Here is an 18,878-nt window from a genome sequence, read left to right as displayed (position 1 = left end):
GCTAGAGAGGGCCCCCAACTGTCAGGGTTATGGGGCCAGGGACCTAGGTCTGCAGCCCCCTGCCCCTCCACAGCAGTGCCTAATCCCCAGCTGCCACCCATGGGAGGTGGTGGCTGCTGTGGCACAGCGTGAAGCCTGGCTCCCCGTCCCCTATGGGTGGCACAGCTGGAGAAGAGCCTGTGGAGTAGGTCGGTATGGGCTGCTCACTGCAGGCTTCTCACCTTTCTGCCCTCCCCTCCAAGACCTCCACAGCCAAGCAGGTGGGGTCCAGCGCGGTAAGGCTGGGCAGAGAAGTTCAATGCTGCTGCCATAAGCCCTGCATCACCGTGGCAAGGCATCCCCTGCCTTCCTGGCAGCAGCAAGGTGCACAGCTCTGTATTACTACCCCTGCTGCTGCCAGGTAGGCAGGAGGTACTTTGTCATAGCAGTATGGGGCTTGCAGCAGCAGCATCAAGCTTCCTTGTCCAGCTCTGCTCCCTGACTCTGCCCTGCCGTGCTTGGTTCCATGCACTGGGCTGCAGAGGTCCAGGGGGGAGAGCAGTAGGGCAGGGAGCCCAAGCTCACAGTGGGCAGCTCACCCCCACCCTGCACACTAATCTGGGGGGGCATGTGCCCCCCATGCCCTCCTGGGAGTGCATGCAGCTGCAGGGAGCAAGCCCCCTCCTCTACCTCCTGGGCGAGCCGCTCATGGGCTCATCCTGCTCCCTGCCCAGGCCCTGGGGCTGTGCATTCTAGCCCCAGGCCCCAAGGCCCATGCATTGCCAGGACTGAGCAGCAGCCCCAGCCCCAACCCTGCCCAACTCCCTCCCTCACTACAGGGGCCTCATTTCCCTCCCCCTTCGCCCCCGCCCAGCCCCACACCAGACTTACCTGCAGGGGTCTGCTCACCAGGCTTCCTGGTGGCAATGTGCATATGTACGTGAGCACATGCACGTGGCACTCCAATCCTGAACGCCCACCTCCCACTCCCTGCAGTGCCCTGCAGGTGAGAACTTTGCCAGCGTGCAAAGGGAAACCCACCATTTCCTGTGTTTTTCTCCTTAAAATAAGAAGATCAGGTTTTTTCTCCTTAAAATGAGAAAATCTGGGTTTTACCATGTTTTTCCAGGGAAAATGGAAAACCTGTATCCAGGATTCCTGATCATCACCTCTGAGTCCATACGCTTTCTAACATACATCTTCAGATTCCTGGCAGAGGTCTAGGCTGAATTAAAGCAGGTGGCCAAAAAGCAACCCTGGAGTACTCCTGCTTATGATATAGCAGTGCATGCTGGAATATATAGTCACCATTGACCACATCTATAGAGATGTGGACAGCTGCAGTCCATTTGGTTTTGTGTACATGAAGTGTAGCCCTGACTGATCTTCTGTGTCCCTGTGCAAAGGGAATTAAGAAGAAAATAAACAGTGGCAATTCAGAAGATAGCAGTAATGACTGATGCTACCATTCCACTCTGAAGCTGTAATGTCCTGTGTTATGATTGTAACCCTTCTGTTTGCATCTGACAGTGAGTCACCTGTATGGATTTGGACTGATGGATGCAGAAGCTATGGTGATAGAAGCAGAAAAGTGGACAAGAGTCCCCCAGCAGCACGTGTGTGTGGAGAACATAGATCGGCAAATCAAGTAATACATGTTGCAGGCGCTTGCTGGCATAATTACATGTAAAGGAGTTGCTGTAATCCTTTCCTTGTACTATGTTGGATTTGACCATTTGAAAGTTCTACTGCACATAATACCTTGCATTTGGGGCAGATGGCTTGTCTCAAGGTGTTGGGAATGTGGAAAAGAGCTTCTGGTGTTCAGCACAGATGAAGAGTGACTAAATGTTTTAATCAGAAAACTGGTTGCAGAATTTACATAGTCACTTATATAACACGGTTTCTGGTTTTAGTTCAATATCTAGTAAGCGGATGTCCTCATCATAATCCCATATCATAATTTTTCTTCACTGGCAGTCTCAGAAGAGAATTTAACTAAATGGGCATGAAGATTAAACTACTTTCTCCTACCAACAATGTAATCTCTACAGAACAGCATTCAAGCACATTGGCAGAGCAGTGCAGGGAGAAGTTTGCTCTCTGTGCCCAGCCTGTTCTCTGGATATAAAGAGGACATCAATCTTGAGTCACATTTCCAAGCATTAAATGCACTACCAAAAAGTTTTAATTGATATAGGTAATTAATGTGCTGGATTGCTAACTAGGATCCAACACATTTAGGAGAGCTGTGCTAGTTTAGACCATTTCAGGATGTGGTTTACTGTTTGTTACATTTAATATATAATAGTTACTGCCACAGTAGAGATGCCAGACATTTCCTGGGAATTAAGCTGAGGTTTGTTGTACTATCAAGTCTCAGCCAAGACATGTGCCAGTATCATTGTTGCTCTGACTGGTTAGCCATACAATGTCTAACAATTGCAATAAATCAGCTAACTGTGGTTCATTGTTAAGAATGTTTTAAGATAGTGATCAAACCTACTGATGTAGGTTAGTGATATCTCAATAACAGTGCGCTGGCACTGGAGTACAAAGGCTGCACAATGACAGTTTGGCTGAAATTATCTAGAGGCTGGACCTGAAATAAGTATATTGCTTTTATGTGTTTATGTTATAGAACAATACGGCCTGAACATCATGTCCGCTCAATCTACAAAGCCACCGGCTGTGCAGATAACCCCAATCATCATGTGATATATCTAGAGCATGTGGTTGTGCGCATCACTATTACCCATCCTCGCCGTGGAGACTTGGCAATCTATTTAACATCTCCATCTGGAACAAGGTCGCAGCTATTGGCTAACAGGTACAGTAACACTGAGCAACTTTGCAATCAAGTCAGAGCCAAGAGTCTGGAGTGAGATTACAGCTTAAAGGGGAGTCAAGCCATCACAGTAGGTGTGTTAACAGTCACAGCCACCTAATTATTTTTCTAGGAGAGACGATGGAAAATGAACTAGAAATTAGCTGTGAGGATTGCAATCCTTATCGGTATCTGGAGAGGGCAAGAGTAAAGCTGTTGGAAAACTATCATCTTTAAAAGAAGCAGCAGTAGATTTTGAGAGAATCCCTTCTGTCACCCCCTCAGCCCTGAGATCAGCAGGGGATACAAATGAAAAGATGACAGGCTGAATGATAAAAGGGCAGCTGAATGGAAAAAAGACTCCATGGACAATTAATACTTACTCTTTCCAACTTCCCTGTCCTCAACACTTTTTCCTTAATAACAGAACTGATATGGAATAGCCTAATTCCTCTGTAATTATTTTCATCAACAGGTACCCTTATATTTTTTCTTTTTTGTCAGATGTGAAAGTAATGGCCTCCAACCAGGAAAGGCTCTGGACAGGATAAAAAGGAATACATTTTGGTTTGTTAAGGGCAAGAATTGCAGTATTGATTTTAAGGCAATGTTGACACTCGTGATATTTTCTAATAGGCAGTTATGAGGTAGACCCACTCACAGATCCTAGGGTTGTGATAGAAACCTGCTGTTTGTCTCAAGGCCCCCATCATCAGAGACTGGCAAGGTTTAGTGTTCTCTCCTTTTTTCTGCCTCCCACCCTCCCCCTGCTTGGAGAGGATGGGAGATGTGCTGCATTTATCCAGATCAGACTCAGCTGAGTATCTTTCTCTGAAAGCAAAGCCTCCAGCATAGGTATGTCACAATTCCAGAAGTGATGCACAGCATTATTATCTACTCTCAGCATCCACCAACTGATGAAAGAGCAGTTGGCACAGGTAGAATGAAAAAAACAACAATACTGTTGGTAGGAAGGGAAAAATCCTTGAGGAACCTGCCTGTCTTCATCAAAACTGTAACCAGTAGTCAGTGATGAAGGGCCATAGATTCTCATCCAAACATCGACTGTCAAACTGGTGAGAAGCTTCAAGGACCTCCTCAAACTCCTTGCTGTTCCTAAACATGCCATAGCCGCAGTGGCAAGGAGTGCTGACTTACAGTTCTAACTGGCCAGTACACTGTGCCATTTCCTCTCAGGAAGAAATGAACCTGTTAGAATCGATCCTTTCATCTTGATGTCCTGCCATTCAAGGCTACTGCCATTCTCCATAGGGTTGAAGACACAAAGGTTAAAGCTAAAGCAGCAAACACAAGCTGACACTGGCACACTAGACCTGTGCTCTGTGAATTATCTTGGTTCCCTCTTCATTTCAGAACAAAACATTAAGTGCCTAATCCTTGTCTTCAAGCTCGTTAACAAATTGAAATGTCTCATTTAGAAACTGCATCATCCTCCTGATACTCCAAAACTGCAGAGCTATACCAGGATGGTGCAGCTGTATAGATGCAACTATCAGACATGGGTGGCAGAGTGTCCTCCATGGCAGGACTTTAGCTGTAGAACTCTTTAGAAGAGACAGACTGAGCCCACCTGCTCTGACAAAATGTAAAACCAACCTTCTTATTAAACTCTTTCCCAGAAATTATGCCTGTAAACATTTTTTTTATATCCTGCAAACATACATTCATACATGGAATGGAGAGAAATTGTCATTTGCTCTGAATTCCATGGCTTCTTCAAAATTCTTTTGGGTGCTTCACTAGCAAGAGCATAGCTCTATCTCTGTGTACCATACAGAAAAACTGCATCTTTCTTTTGCCAGTCCAGAGACAGATTGTCACCATCTAAACCAAGGGCTGGCAACATTTTTCAAGCTGCTGGCTGGTACAACCTGGTTTCAGTCCAACTCAGGCCACGTGGCTTCAGCATCACATCAGCTGCAGGGGGATTTCCCTGCACCCACAATGGGACCAGGCAGCTGGGTGGTGTGCAACTCCACTGCTGCTTCCTTCAGCCCCCATTTCCCAACAGCAGTATGAACACAGCTTCCAACCCATAGGGAGCTGCTCTGGGGCTGGGTACCTGCAAACTGTATCTGTGCTGTTACCACTTCACCAATTCCCTTCTTCTCTTCTCCTCCCTTCCCCCCCAGCTACAGTGTAGGCACAGCTGAAAGCTGCCCAGTCCCAGTGTAGCTCCCCAACATCTGGAAGCTGTGCCAACACTGTAGCTGGGTGGTGGGAGAGGAGGAAGAAGTAGCAGTGGTGTGGATGAAGTTTGCAGGTGGCTACCCTGGCACAGCTTCCCATCAGCTGGAAGCTGCACCCATGCCACAGCTGGGGAGCAGGGTGCTGCTGGAAGCAGCCCAGGCACAACTCCCAGATTCCTACCCCTGGTTAGGGTGCAGGGAAAGCTTCCGTCCCCTTCTCCCCTCCATAGTTGACATGCCGCTGAAACCCATGTCACGTCAGAGCTAGGAGGTGGGGATAAGCAGTAGCAGCATAGGCACAAATGGAAGTTGTCTGGCTCTAGCCCAGCTCCTCACTGCCCAAACCCAGTGCAGGGATAAGTGTGGGCACAGGCAAAGCCCTCCAGTTCCGGTGGCCAGATCAGACCTCCAATCTAAACATTTGTGACTTGAGGTTTTGTATTTAAGATTTTCTTTACTGTTGTCCTGCTTTTTGCTGCAGTTTTTTTTATGAAAGCTTCCAAATGAAATATCTAAAAGCAATCCAAATAAATATCCAAAAATCCATGGGTTTTAATACAGCTTGCTTCAAGATCTAGCCTTTCATGTGTTGCCGCTGACTCACTGCCAGTGGGAGATAAAGACATTCCAGTGTTCACAGCTCACCTCTTGTGCTGATCGGTCTGTGGAAAAGGTACAAAGTTTAATGCAATCAGCCTGTTTGTAGCCCTTGCTTCCTAAAAGGCAATCATTTTCCTGTGCTTGCAAGTGAATACAAAATAACAGAAGAGATATCTGTATCTTATGGATTTGGAGATGTTAGACTGCTTCATATCCTGTACTGTTATCAGAATGCTACCCAGAAACAAAGAACCTGAACGGCCTTTTAATGTTTTGCCCTTTTCCAGAAACAAATTATTCATGAAAGAGTCAAGACTCACACACAGACAAATCAACATTTTTTTTCCAATGCAAACTTTAGAAATATACGAGCTTGTCAGATTCATCTGACATCAGTTTATAGCTCTAGGATTCTGTCAACAAGGAATATTTGTATTTTGAGGAAGACAAGACTGGCAAATAAACTATAGCCTTAGTGATCCTTTCCTTAGAGTAGGTCCAAAGTTGAAGATTATTGCTACGCTTGTCTTGTTTTGTTTTGACTAAAGCTGAAAATAAATCCAACAGTCTGGTGACACTGATTATTACATCTGTGGATGTTGGATTTGATGCATATTTTTAGGTGCTATTTTGCCAACGCAATTAAGAAAAGTTTTTATTATTATTATTATTATTCAATACAACAACTGTTTGAGTCTGCTTAAAAAAAACAAACAAAAAACCCCCCAAAAAAACACTTTTAAAGAGATTTTACATACTAGTCATAGGTATGCCAGAATAAATATATGCAGATGCAAGGGTAATGCAAGGAAGCTTTGGAAGCAAATTATTAGGGTTTTTTTCCACAGGCAGAGATCCCAGAGGCTGCTGTACACTGCTACTACCTGACCAAGATGCTTTTCTCAGACACAAAACCTTTAGATGCACACGTACATGATTAATAGCAGCAATACCAGCTGTTTTTACTGAACCCAGTGAAAACCTCATTTCTTCACCATTACTCATCTGGGTTTAATTTGAAACAGTTTGCTGGTGAAACATTTTAAAGTGCTAAGGTATATTTTAAACATGTAGTTTTTATCCGCCAGTTCAAGAAGAGTCATGATGCAGATTCTGTTGCATTGATGAGTAGGTCCCACCGGCAATATCTGGCTTTTTTTCTGCATATTTTGAACTTAATATTGGCATCCCCTAAAATGACTTCAGTAAGAAAACTCATTAGTCAGAGGTGCTGTGGATTCCTTCACAGGCTTTTGGTGTATTACATTGTCACTGGCTTCAGCCTTTTGTGCATTCTTCAAAAGCTGCATTACAGGGAACATCTGCTTTGTTGTTTGGAAAGTACTAAACATGATTACCTTTGGATGTACTGCAACAGGGGAAAATACAGGCCCAGAGTGCTGGCTGGGTTAAGGATGAGGCTGAGTTAAAATGATTGCACTGAAGTCCAATGTGGAGCAGCTTCCCATTTTCAAAACAGTTGCCTATTAGGGTGCAGTTACAGGTTACCTTTAAACCATTCTAAACCTGCGGACTGTTAGGCAGTGTTAAAGTTAGAAAAGCATGAGAGCAGTTGCAGGTTAAAGCTATCTCTGACCTGCACAACTGTGACTTACTACCAGAGGGCCTAGCAAGCAGGGAGATGGCTAGGAGCCAGGACTTTATCCCTCCTCGGGCGGGTGGGGGGTAGTCTCAGGGTTTAAGCACAGCAAGAGCATGGAGCTCAAGGAAGCATGCTTCCCTGGGCTTCTTGCTCTCACCACCTGTTGGCTCTGTTCCCAGCATAGAGCCACTGAGAATGAGCCATGGTGACAACATGGACCCCAAGGAAGCATGCTTTTGCCACACTCAGTAGTCGTCTCTCCTTCCCACCTGGGAATGTGGAGAGCTGGGGAGGGACTCCACGCCCATGCCCCCCCTCCCCACCCAGATTCACCTGCCTAGGGGAGAGCTGCCTGAATATGGGGAGAAGCCTTAGCCCTTGAGTGGAGGACTGTGTGCATGGCCTCCAGTTCAATGGTCTGGATCAGGTCTGAGTCCATGGAACCAGCAGCATGGTGCCATGCAGGTGAGGTCATACCCACTGAGGGCAGATAGGGGTGCTGACTTGGGGCTAGTACCACCTCCTTGGCAGTAAAGCTTGGAAGGATGGAAAGTTTGTCAGGGTAGAGGGGCTGGGAGCTGTGAATGCTGAGATGTTGGATGACTGCAGATTGGTTGCTTTAATTCTGTGGAGCAGCTCAGAGATAACCCTCACTCCAAGTGGAAGAACTCTAAGACACTTAGAGGTATTTAGCACAGTTTAACATCCTTTAAATGAGTGGACACTCCCTTTTTAAGTGCTTTTAGAATAGTAAAAGTTAAAGGTAACTTGGAACACCACCCTTAGATTTGGCAGTACCCCATTGAATATTTTTGAGAAATCAAAGTTTATTCCAATAGGCATTCAAAGGAGGAGGTCACAGAGGAGCATCTAGATGGAAGGAACACTTAGAAGAGTTTGTCTTGATGTGAGATCATTTGTCTCCCAAAGTCACTGCTTGTTTTAAATTGCACCTTATCATTTAAAACAGCCGCTGCTCGTTAGAACTGTGTAACTGAAAAGTTGGGAGCTATGTGCTGACAAATCGCTTCCTAAGCTTACATGTCAATGAAATAAATATTACTTCTACCCAACCACAATGCAAAGCTCCTCCATTGCATTATCTTTCTGGTAATGAAATCTTTGCTATCAGTTATTTTTATTACTAAAGCCATCTACCAAAAACACTTAATCTCTGACCAAATATGGGACAGTCCAATGTAGTCTCTCTTGCAGTATCACTCAAATAACATTCTTGATAATTGGAGGCAGAGGAAAAAGACTTTTCTTGATGAGGGGCCACTTGGATTTCTGGACTGGCCCGTTTCATATCCTCCTGTCATTTACACATTAGAATGTGGAAGTTGGCAAACATTGCAATTTAAAGAAAACAGCTTAATGTTGAGACACAGCAATCAGTAACACCTAGAACTACAATAGAGCCAGGCCAATAACTACATGAGAAGAAAAAAGAAGACAGTTACCTACTTCCAACCATGTCAGAGAATAAACTAGATTCTGGACTAACTCTCTTCTACCCCTCACAGGCTGCTATTTTAAATTACCTCTCTGCCCCTAAACCTTTCTCTCTCTCTCTCTGAACAAACATGCTGCCATTCTTTCTTGTAGAGTTGCCTACCACCCCTAATTTCTTCCAATTCCTGTACTTGTTCTTTTGTCATGCCTGTTAGCAAGAGTTTTCATGTTGCCTAAAAGCTTTGACTGCTTCACTTTCTGTAATTGACAGGAGAAATCCTTCTGCATTGCATTAGCACTGTTACAGGCAGGCAGACAGACAGCAGATGGAAAATAAATAGGTTCAGGAGTCTGGGGATATTAAATGCTGGAGACAAGGTGGAGGCCAACATTAGAAAATAAATACATTTCAGAACAGTAGGGAAAGGATTTACTTTTGTTCTTTCCAGTTGCATGAAGACACCAAACAGGTGGGAGGAAATTTAAGATCCAGCTGATTTTCCCAGAACATGGTGTTTTGAATAAATTAGAATGGAAAACAGAGAACTTTATCAGATTGGGAGGAGGAGGAGGAAGGAGGGACCTGAAGAATTTAGCTTTCCCCACATGGATATGTCTAAGCTGTTCAACATAAATAGCATTTTTTGAATTTTTCCAATTCAACCTTGGTATACTACCACTGATTTCAACACAGATTAATTTGGCTTATTTAATGGAATGCTTTTTTCTTGTCTGCCATCGGCCCTCCCGTACCTCATCCTGAATCACAGATCACTACTCTGCTGTAAGTTACTAACAAATATGAAGATGACCTTATTACAGTATGGTGTTCATTTATGCACTAGCACTAGGATTCTGCAGTCCTCCAAGGGGACTTCTGAAGATTTTCTGCAAATTAGATAGAAAGGTGTATGTAGCTTTTTTAAGCAAACATCTATTACTATCAATAACAGATGCAGTGTGTGGATCCCAAAGCCCTGGTATGTCTGATAGACCAAGATGGAATACCATATTTGCATGAATACAAGATGACTCTGAGAGGCAGTAGATGGGAAATGTGGTAGGGCAGGTGGAGGGGAAACAATGGGGCGGGAACAGTAGTGCTGGCTCCATGTTGCTGATGCTGCAGGGCCAGCCTGGAACTATGGTCCATGCTCAAGGCTACAGCAGGGACAAAGTCTGCTGGCAGGGAGCAAAAGTAAGGAGTGCAGCAAAGTGGGTGGAGAAGCAGTGGGGCATGCAGAGGCAGTGGGAGGGAGCATGCAACAGCTACATCTGCCCCCTGTCCCCACTTATGTGATTGTAAGGTGAAGAGCCCCCCACCCCAGCGTTAAATGGAGGGGAGGGGGAAATCTTCATCTTCTAATCAAGTAAATACAGTACTTCATGCTGATAAACTGTAGTGTCCAGGGGGCAGCTTCTGTGTCTTGAAGCTAAGGGTAGGACTCGGCTTTCGTGCACTTCAGAAGTTACCTTTGCTGTTGCTCATGTATTCCTCCCTTGGGCAGACTTTGAAACAGTGCTCAAGCCCTGTGTTGACTCCAACTACCAGCTTTAGTAAGTAAAAGTTAAAGATAAACTTCTGAGAAGTACAGTGGAATGAAAATGCTTTAAGACAGAGTAGGTATAAACATCTGCTTTCTTAGGAAGGATCCTTTAACTTACCAGATGTAGGTGAGAAAGCTTTCAGAGTGCCTGCCTGCTTGTCTCCAGACCATTTCTTGGAGCACTTGTTTTCTACATACTGTAATGCAAATGGTAATAGGAACGGGCTGAATGCTTTGATTAAGTCAGTTTAGGCTGTCTGGAGTTCCTCAAGGGTTACTTCTCCCAGCTGACAGGCGGTTACTGGAGCCCCCGTGGAGAACAGCTGTTCAAAGGAGAATAGTTTACCCAAGCATCTGCAGGTGCAAGCTCAGGAAGGAACTCTGCAGTGTTCAAAATACTAGTTCAGTTCAAGCCTTGTGCCCCGTTATCCCAGCATGCAAGGACCACTTGCATGTCAAGTCACTAATTTAGTGGGCTGGAGCACAATGAGCACTCCTGTAGAGGATAAATACCTTCCCCCCCAACTCTAACTACCCCTCTGTCTCTCTCATCAATCATGTAGAATATGTACATTTCCTGATTCTTGAAACAGTGAACTCAGTATACAGTGTATTGTTCTCTCAGGTGCAGCTGGGACATCAGCGTAATAAAAAGGACCAGTGTAATAAAAATCTAGGTTTATAAATTTACCTTTTTTTGTTCATTTTGTTGCGGCAGCTGATTTTTGGTGTGAAGATAATTATCTAACCTGAAGATCCATTTTCTACTACAGACAAAAAGGATCTTCAGTTCACAGGCTCAAACTTTTCTTTTTTGCATTTATAAGTTGGGAGACATTTGCTAAAGTTCTAATATATTTCCATGTTTTTACTTGGAGATTTAATTGTGAAGGACTAGCCTCATGTTTTCAATTGTGGAATGTGAATGAAAGTGGATCCTTGTCTGGCTCTACTTTGAAAATGTGATTACCACTGAATATTTCTGCTTCAAATTATACTGTTACATAGAGAGAGGATACAGTTTCTAGCCCAAGCTGAGAGCAGTGGAAAGAGAGAAATGCACATATTTCAACAAGTTGATTTTGTGTTAAAGAAATAATTATTTTAACCTACTTCTGATATACATACATCTGTGTGTGTGTGTGTGTGTGTGTATGAGTATGCCAACAATGTACATTTAAAGAGGTTTTCTAACAGTGGACCGTTATTTGCTAAATGAATGCCACCTTAGTACTTTCTGTCTTTACTACTGTACTGTTTAAGGACAGAGATATCCCACCTCTTGGCAGAAGAAGGTCAAAACAGCTGTACGCAGCCTACCTTGCCCATGTTGGTATCGCCAAAGTTCTCATAGTTAATTAGGTAACTGGTCCCACTTTATACTAAGGTAGCATTTATAAAAAAAAATTTATATAAAGTAAGTGAATAGTCAGTACTTACAGGTCTGTTACAGGCATAAATCAAGGTTTCACAGATGGGCATAAACCTATCCATAGAAGTTGTTATACACAGTGAGGAGTAATTTATTAAACCACAGGACTCTAATAGTGGATTTATCATTTATTGAAACATGTAGTCCTACGTAAAAATGTATAATGATTAATCAACATCATAATATCAGTACAAAGCATGACAATTCAACTGATGCATGGACAATTATGAATTGGAGCACAGGGACTTAGGGTGCCTATACATGAGCACAGAGGCTGCTCTGATGCACTTTAATAACTACAGTGCGTCAGAGCGGACTCAATTAATTGAGACAGCTGAGGCATGGTAATCCTCCAGCCAGCTTCCACATCTTGCACTTCAAAATGGTGGCAGTGTCCCTGCTGCCTTTTTGAAGCATGGGGACACTGATACATGCTCTGGATGCTTTAATTAGAGCAGCTCTCGGAGCCACTCTAATTCAAGTGCCCCCCCACCCCACCAAACCCCAGAGCATGTGTATAGACACCCTTAGTGTCCATAAGAGAATCCTGTTCAGCTATATGCATCTCTTAATATTAGAGAAAAATGCATCTGAACATTTTTCTAGTTCTTTCAGTCCATTTATGTTTGTGATTCAGCACTCAAACATTAAGTGAGAAAGCCAGTTACAGCTATATATGCTCTCACAGTTACCCACATACCAGCTTGTGAAATCACCATAAAAATATTCAAGCATAGCTGGGCCTAGGGTATATGGACTAAACATCTTATATTTTAGTCCTCACAAACCCCTTTTATCTGTTCTTTTACTAGATGTCTGTGGCTTGTTCACACTGCACTCTTTGGTAGGTGATGCCTATAGTAGTAGGAAGTAGTCTTAGGTGTGTAAGTACAATTAAATTCCACCCTTCTTTTAAAAAGTGTTCATACCAAATCCTGGTCCATACTTTATTAAGCCATGATATAGTATTACCCCAAATTGATCCATAACCTGAAATATTATAACTCTAATATATAATACTGGCACATATTTTAAAAGTGTTACTGTATAGAAAGGAGGAGGGCTTTTTGTTGTTTTTGTTTTGTTTTTTATGTAATACATTTTGGGTAGAACGTACATAATATGAAGACTAAACACCTGAGGTATCTGGAATTATAATCTCCATGAACCTCAGCACAAGTTTATAACCTCATCTAAAATACAAAATACAGTGGAAAATCTTGGACTAATCCCAGCGAACATAGACAATAAATACTGCTTCTGTGAAATATATACACTTGAAATCCCAATAAATATAGAATTTAAAAAATAACCACATGGTATTTCCATGATACCATATAATTTAGTTGCCACAGGAACAAATAGGATTGCTGTTGCTTGAGTGACTGTTTGACAGTCTGTTTAAAAATAATATACAGTGATAATATTATTTATTGAGTTAATGCAAAATATCAGAAGACTATTGCATGAAAATCTTATTAATTCCATTGACAACAACCTCCCTAATAAATTAAACTTACCCAGTGTTTGAGCGTGCAAGGTGATAAAATTGTGTTGGGAATTTACATCGTGGAAATTTACAGTATGCTATACCATACACTTAAATAATCAGTTTAGCACATACACAGAATAGACCAAATTCTGGTAATATATGTCCAGTGACATCAATGGAGCCCCATCCAAAGACAATCTCAGTGAAGGGTGAATGTATTTAATTTCTACAAAATATATTTTATTTAGGGTTATCAAGTATAAAGTTCAGAATCATTCAGGCACATTATTTGTGTCTGAATGATCACATATGAGAGGACTGTGGGTGAGTCTCAAAATTTGTTCATGTACATAATTTCTGCTGAAGTCAAAGGGAGTTATAGATATACAGAGCCAAATTTTATTCCACTATTAGACATATAAATAGGTTTAGGTACCTAAGTGCAATTGTATTCCACCCTGTTCAAGTCCCTGAAAAGCTGTTAACACAAAAGAAATGTCAGCCCTCCTCCTCTATTTTGTTACTCAATCGTAAGGGTCAGATTGTGTATATTGCAAAAGTAGATCCAATAATGGATTTTACAAAGCTTGAACATGATGAAATAGAATTGCACTTTAGGTGTCTATGTCCACCTAATAGGTGGCATAGAAGCTGGGCCTAGAAACTCAGTGGAAGAGTCTGGTGATTTTAACACCTCCTAGATATTTGCAAAAGTCATCTTTTTTATTTAAAAGGAAAATACAATACACACAATGATTCAATTGTGGTGCTCTTCCAGTATCCAGCTACACTACAGATGCAAGTATTTTATGCAAAATACTTAAGTGCCGATGTTAGCCATGGAATTTCCATACATAAAAAGAATGAATTGTAACATGTAGATAAATATAGTATTCATCAGTCTGTGTAGGCTTGTGTGCAAGAAAAGAAAAGAGAGTTAAATTATTCTTTTAAAACTGAACTCTGCTGTATATGTGAGCAGCCAGTAGTAGAGTGACCCTCCCATCAATAGCTTTGGGGTTCTAAGCAACATGCTGCAAGCACTAAATAAAAGTGCATGCTCTCTTGTGCTTTTCCAAAATCTCATTAATAAAGTTTAGTATTAAGCAATAAAAACCTGGGTCAATCCTCCCCCCCCGGTCAGCATCAAATTGCAGACTCTGAACTGGGCCTCCTATATTAGAAGTCACTGTAGAGTCAGTCCCAATCTTCAACCTCTTCACCCAAGCCCCACGTAATTAAATTACTATAATACTGTTAAGCAAGATGACATCATTATATGCCAGTTAACCTCTGAATTATACCAAAACTCAATTCTGTTGAGCTGTTGGATATAGCAATGATTTAACCACTGAAGAATGGATGCCCCAAAGTTTTCATTACCTTTGTTTTCTCAGAGGTATCACAAACATTGACCCTTGCAATAATTGCTTGTGTTGTCATAGAAATGAATGCCTGCTGATACCCTAACAAAGAAAAGTTCTGAGAAATCTTTCCGGTAGAAGAAGCAGTAAAGGCATTCAGCCTGCAACCACTCCACCTCCCCAGCTCTCTGCACTCTCTCTAGACCACAGTGATCCCAGTTTGGGAAAGATGTGGGGAGCAGCAGCTGCTCTACTCTTCCCAATCCCCAGGGAAAAGTGGAGCAGTGGGAAAAGACTCCCTCCACCTTCCCCAGACTGGGACAGTCTCTCCAAAAACTTTCCTGGCAATCCCCGGTCTGTAGAAGTACAGGGAACTTTGCCCTACTGCTCTACTCCCTTCCCAGTTCTGGCTGGGAGCAGCATGCAGGCATTAATTTTTGCAAGAGAAACTCTCACGACAAGGGAAATCTTCCAAGTGTCAACCTGGAAAATCTTTCCTAGACGGTATGTGTTTGTTCTGTGAGAAACTGAATGAATGCTTGTATGCTCTTAGTTTCTATCATTATTTATTGTCTTAAAGCCCACCTTCAGTAATTTTAGCCCAGCACTAGTAAATAACTAAATAACTTAAACCTTTGTGATGTGCTTGATGTGCCTTTTTCTAGATGCATTAATTTTATTAATCTGCATTAACAATTTTTATGTGCAAGGAGTAAGCTTCTATTATGTGAAAGCATGGCCCACGGAAGAATCTTCCTCTCTCAACTTGCTGCACAAAAAAAATGGTCCCATTTGGATATGTTTCAAAGAAGTCGTGAAAAACCAGGGTGATCAGTACAATAGAAGTGCTGATATGGATGGAATAGCGTAAATATACGAATTAGCATTAATATACGTTCTGTTAGTATATATGCAGGGGTTGAAGATCACTTGTGAAAGGTGGGGTTTCCTTTCTTGTTTCTCACTCTAAGTGGTAATATTTTACCAATTTATTCTAGGTTATTTGATCATTCCATGGAAGGTTTTAAAAACTGGGAGTTTATGACTACTCACTGCTGGAGTGAGAAAGCAGCAGGCGACTGGATTTTGGAGATTTTCGATACACCATCTCAGCTGAGAAATTTCAAGACTCCAGGTATGAATCTTTCCATTAGCTAGGCTCAGTGAATCAGAAGACTTTCAGTCCCATAGAGCACTTAAGCTAAGGCTAAAAACTGACATCAGTTTTATCCAGAATCCAGTTGTCCTGGGCTGTGACTCCCATCAAAGCATGTGTAGGACAGTCCTTTACACAGGCGGCTTGAATGCTAAGTAACTCAAATTATTCCCGATTATCCCAGAAGAAGAAATGTTATCTCAACACCACAGATACTTAAAGTGGGACAATGAGCTTATACATCTCTAGGATCCCAGAATACAAGACTTTGTTCCAGGAGAACTCCAATGTCTGTTTTTAACCTAAGTTCCTCTCTTATTTATGCTTGTGCAGTCGCACTGATTTCAGTGGGATTACAGAAATGTAACTGAGTCCAACATTTAACTCTGTCTTTTTGTTGAACTTTTGAACTTTTTTTTTTTTTTACATTACTGTCATTTGCGTTCTGAGATGTGGAGAGCCTTCTTACTCTGAACCTATTTCTGGTTCATATGAAGAAGGATGGTAACTATACAGTGTATTGACCTTTCTAAGTCACTGCCCAAAGGTATAAACAGGAATTGGCTAGAAAATACCTGGCTTTTGAGCAGCAGAACCAGACCAATGTACTGTCTCAGATAAGGTACCTAGAGCTGGTGCTTGAAACTAAAAATACTAACACACTTAGAAACAAGTTTTCAGAAAAAAGGAAGCCTGAGATTGGCACAGGCTACCATTTTTGGGGGTAGTTAATAAAACATTTGCAAGCTGCTAAAGCCTGTCCACTCCTCAGATCCTGGGCCACTTTTGCCTCAGTTGGGTCTCCAATGAAAGTGAGAGAATCTAAGGATTACTGTATATTATATTATGTATAATGCCAGAGACCCCTTATTCCTGCTAAATTGTTTTTAAAGCAGCTGGAAATCACTATCCACACTTGCTGTGACATCTGCAAGGCCACCTTTCACTCTAACCCAGTGGAAAGTCCCTTTACTCTGGGGGTAGGCCAATAACCAACTGCAATTGCCTTGAGGTTCTGCTGTTGGGCACACTGCAAAGTATCTCAGACCTTTTACTCTCACACTAACAATAAGAAATGTTTCTGATCCTCAGCAAATTTTCTGCTTTTATTTCCAGCTACACATATGACCCATTTTATGCATGCACATATCTGAAATTTTGATACTTGAAAATAAAAAGAAAATGAAGGATAGGATTTTCAGAGACCGAGTGGAGTTAGATGCCAATCCACTTGTTTGTATTACAAAATGAATATCCAGGTCACTTCAGCTACCTAAAAGTCTCATCCCTGAGACTCATTTTTAAATAGATGCACTAGAAACAAAAATACCATTATTAATAATGAACATTGAGCATAATGTTTCATTTGGAATTTCACATTTGAAGTTTTGGAATTGGTGGGATGCCGTAAAATCCCACTTACATTTGGTTTCCATAAAGATTTATTTTAATGGAAAAAACTCCAGTAAAAATTATATTGACAAGAAATCTAGAGTGAAAAATATTCATTATAGAGCTGGAGTGCTATTTATTGACAATTATTTATTGGTAGAACTAAATTAACATTTACACTTTCAGAGTGATTGAAAATATGGAAAAGAAACTACTAGACAACAATATTACAATAAAGGTGAAAAAGTTGATGGATTATTAACCTAGCTACACACAGCCTATGACTTTAAAAAATACGTACAGAGATTGAAAATTAATGCTATAAATTCTGATTAGGACTACCATAAAACTACTAGTAGGAATATTGATTCCTAATTCAATAAATATTACAAAATACATTATCCCTCAGAAAATTAGTAAACTCATAAACCAGTCAAGATCTTACCTAAAATTAATCCTGGACTGCAGGAATAATAAGATATGCTTATTACTCAAAATAAAATATTTGAAGCTATGCAAATATATTCTTCAGAGTTAACACTATGACTTTTATTTTTGAAAATTCAAAAGTACTTATTCCTGAAAAAATAGTTTTAAGTGACAGTCAAGTATTTGAACTACTGACTCCAGATAATGCCAACTTTCATAACAGTTTTACACAAAAAATGAATAAAGAAAGAACTTTTGGCTAAAATATTACCAGCTTAGCTCAACAATTTATGGTTAAAGTAACAAACACCAAACTGGTTTGATAAAATGAAGGTATGTGGCTGGCAATGTAAGACATGTTAAGTATTTCCAATTCCATCTCATCAGAGCAAGTCCCACTAGTAGCTTTGTCATCAGATGTAGGGACGGTCCTTTGTTGGGGGGAATGGAACAATTTATTTTCTCACTTAAGTTGAAATTGATTTTGGTCTAAATTGCTTAAACTGAAATGAAGACTATATAATTCAGTATATCCAAAGTAATACTGAATGTGCTTCACTGAGAGGAATTTATTCTAGACTGCAAAACTAGGCAGTTGCCCGTTTCACCCCTATTGTTTACAAATTGAATGGAATCATTTGCAAAGATCTAATAGAAATACTTACAAAGGACACAAAATAGCTCAAAGCACTGAAGATAATATTAGCTTAACCACTCCAGCAGTATCTAGCCCAAATTTAATTAGTTTACATAATAATGTTGTACAAAACTTTAATTTCAAAGTGAAGACAAAACAGAAGTACTGACTTTTGTTTTGATGGCTCTGTTAATATATATAGGTAGATAACTTTCCATGCTAGTGGACCATGTTAAAGGTATTTGAGCATTCATGTCTCAGATCAGCATGACACAGCTGCCATTGAAGTCAACTTAATACCTTCCATTAATTTAAATGAGAGCTGAACTGAGCTGCTTAATTCCACCCTTACTGGGTTAATTATGGTCCAATTCATAGTTTCATAGTTGATCTGCTCAGGTCCCTTCTGATCCTACCAAGTCCGACCCCCTGCCATGGCAGGAAAAAGTATTAGGAAAAAGTACTAGGTGTTCGTCTAGCCTCCTCTTAAAGACCCCCAGGGTAGCAGCCAGCACCACTTCGCTTGGAAGTTGGTTCCAGATCCTAGCCGCCCTGCAGTGAAGTAGCACCTCCTGATGTCTAATCTGAATTTACCCTCTGCCAGCTTGTGACCATTATTTCTAGTCACTCCTGGTAGCGCTCGGGGGAACAAGGACTCCCCCAATGCCTTCTGGTCCCCTCCGACTAGTTTGTAACAGGCCACTAGATCCCCCCTCAGCCTTCTCTTGTGGAGGCTGAACAAGTCTCTTAGCCTC

General features: G+C 41.6%; 1 protein-coding gene across 2 annotated transcripts in view; it reads left to right on the top strand.

Moving 5' to 3' along the window:
- Positions 1-18,878, top strand: part of PCSK5 (proprotein convertase subtilisin/kexin type 5) — a 461,635-nt gene that overhangs the window by 270,044 nt on the left and 172,713 nt on the right. For both annotated transcript variants that reach the window (XM_019517436.1, XM_019517437.1), the window contains exons 11-13: positions 1,510-1,627; positions 2,621-2,809; positions 15,508-15,644. In XM_019517436.1, coding sequence (XP_019372981.1) covers positions 1,510-1,627; positions 2,621-2,809; positions 15,508-15,644 — 444 coding nt within the window. The remainder of the gene's footprint in view (positions 1-1,509; positions 1,628-2,620; positions 2,810-15,507; positions 15,645-18,878) is intronic.

Source organism: Gavialis gangeticus, unplaced genomic scaffold (assembly GCF_001723915.1).
Source record: "Gavialis gangeticus isolate Ggan-Ray unplaced genomic scaffold, GavGan_comp1, whole genome shotgun sequence".
Taxonomy (NCBI): Eukaryota; Metazoa; Chordata; order Crocodylia; family Gavialidae; genus Gavialis; species Gavialis gangeticus.
The sequence above is the reverse complement of the archived record's forward strand: the minus strand, read 5'-3'. Positions and strand labels throughout refer to the sequence as shown.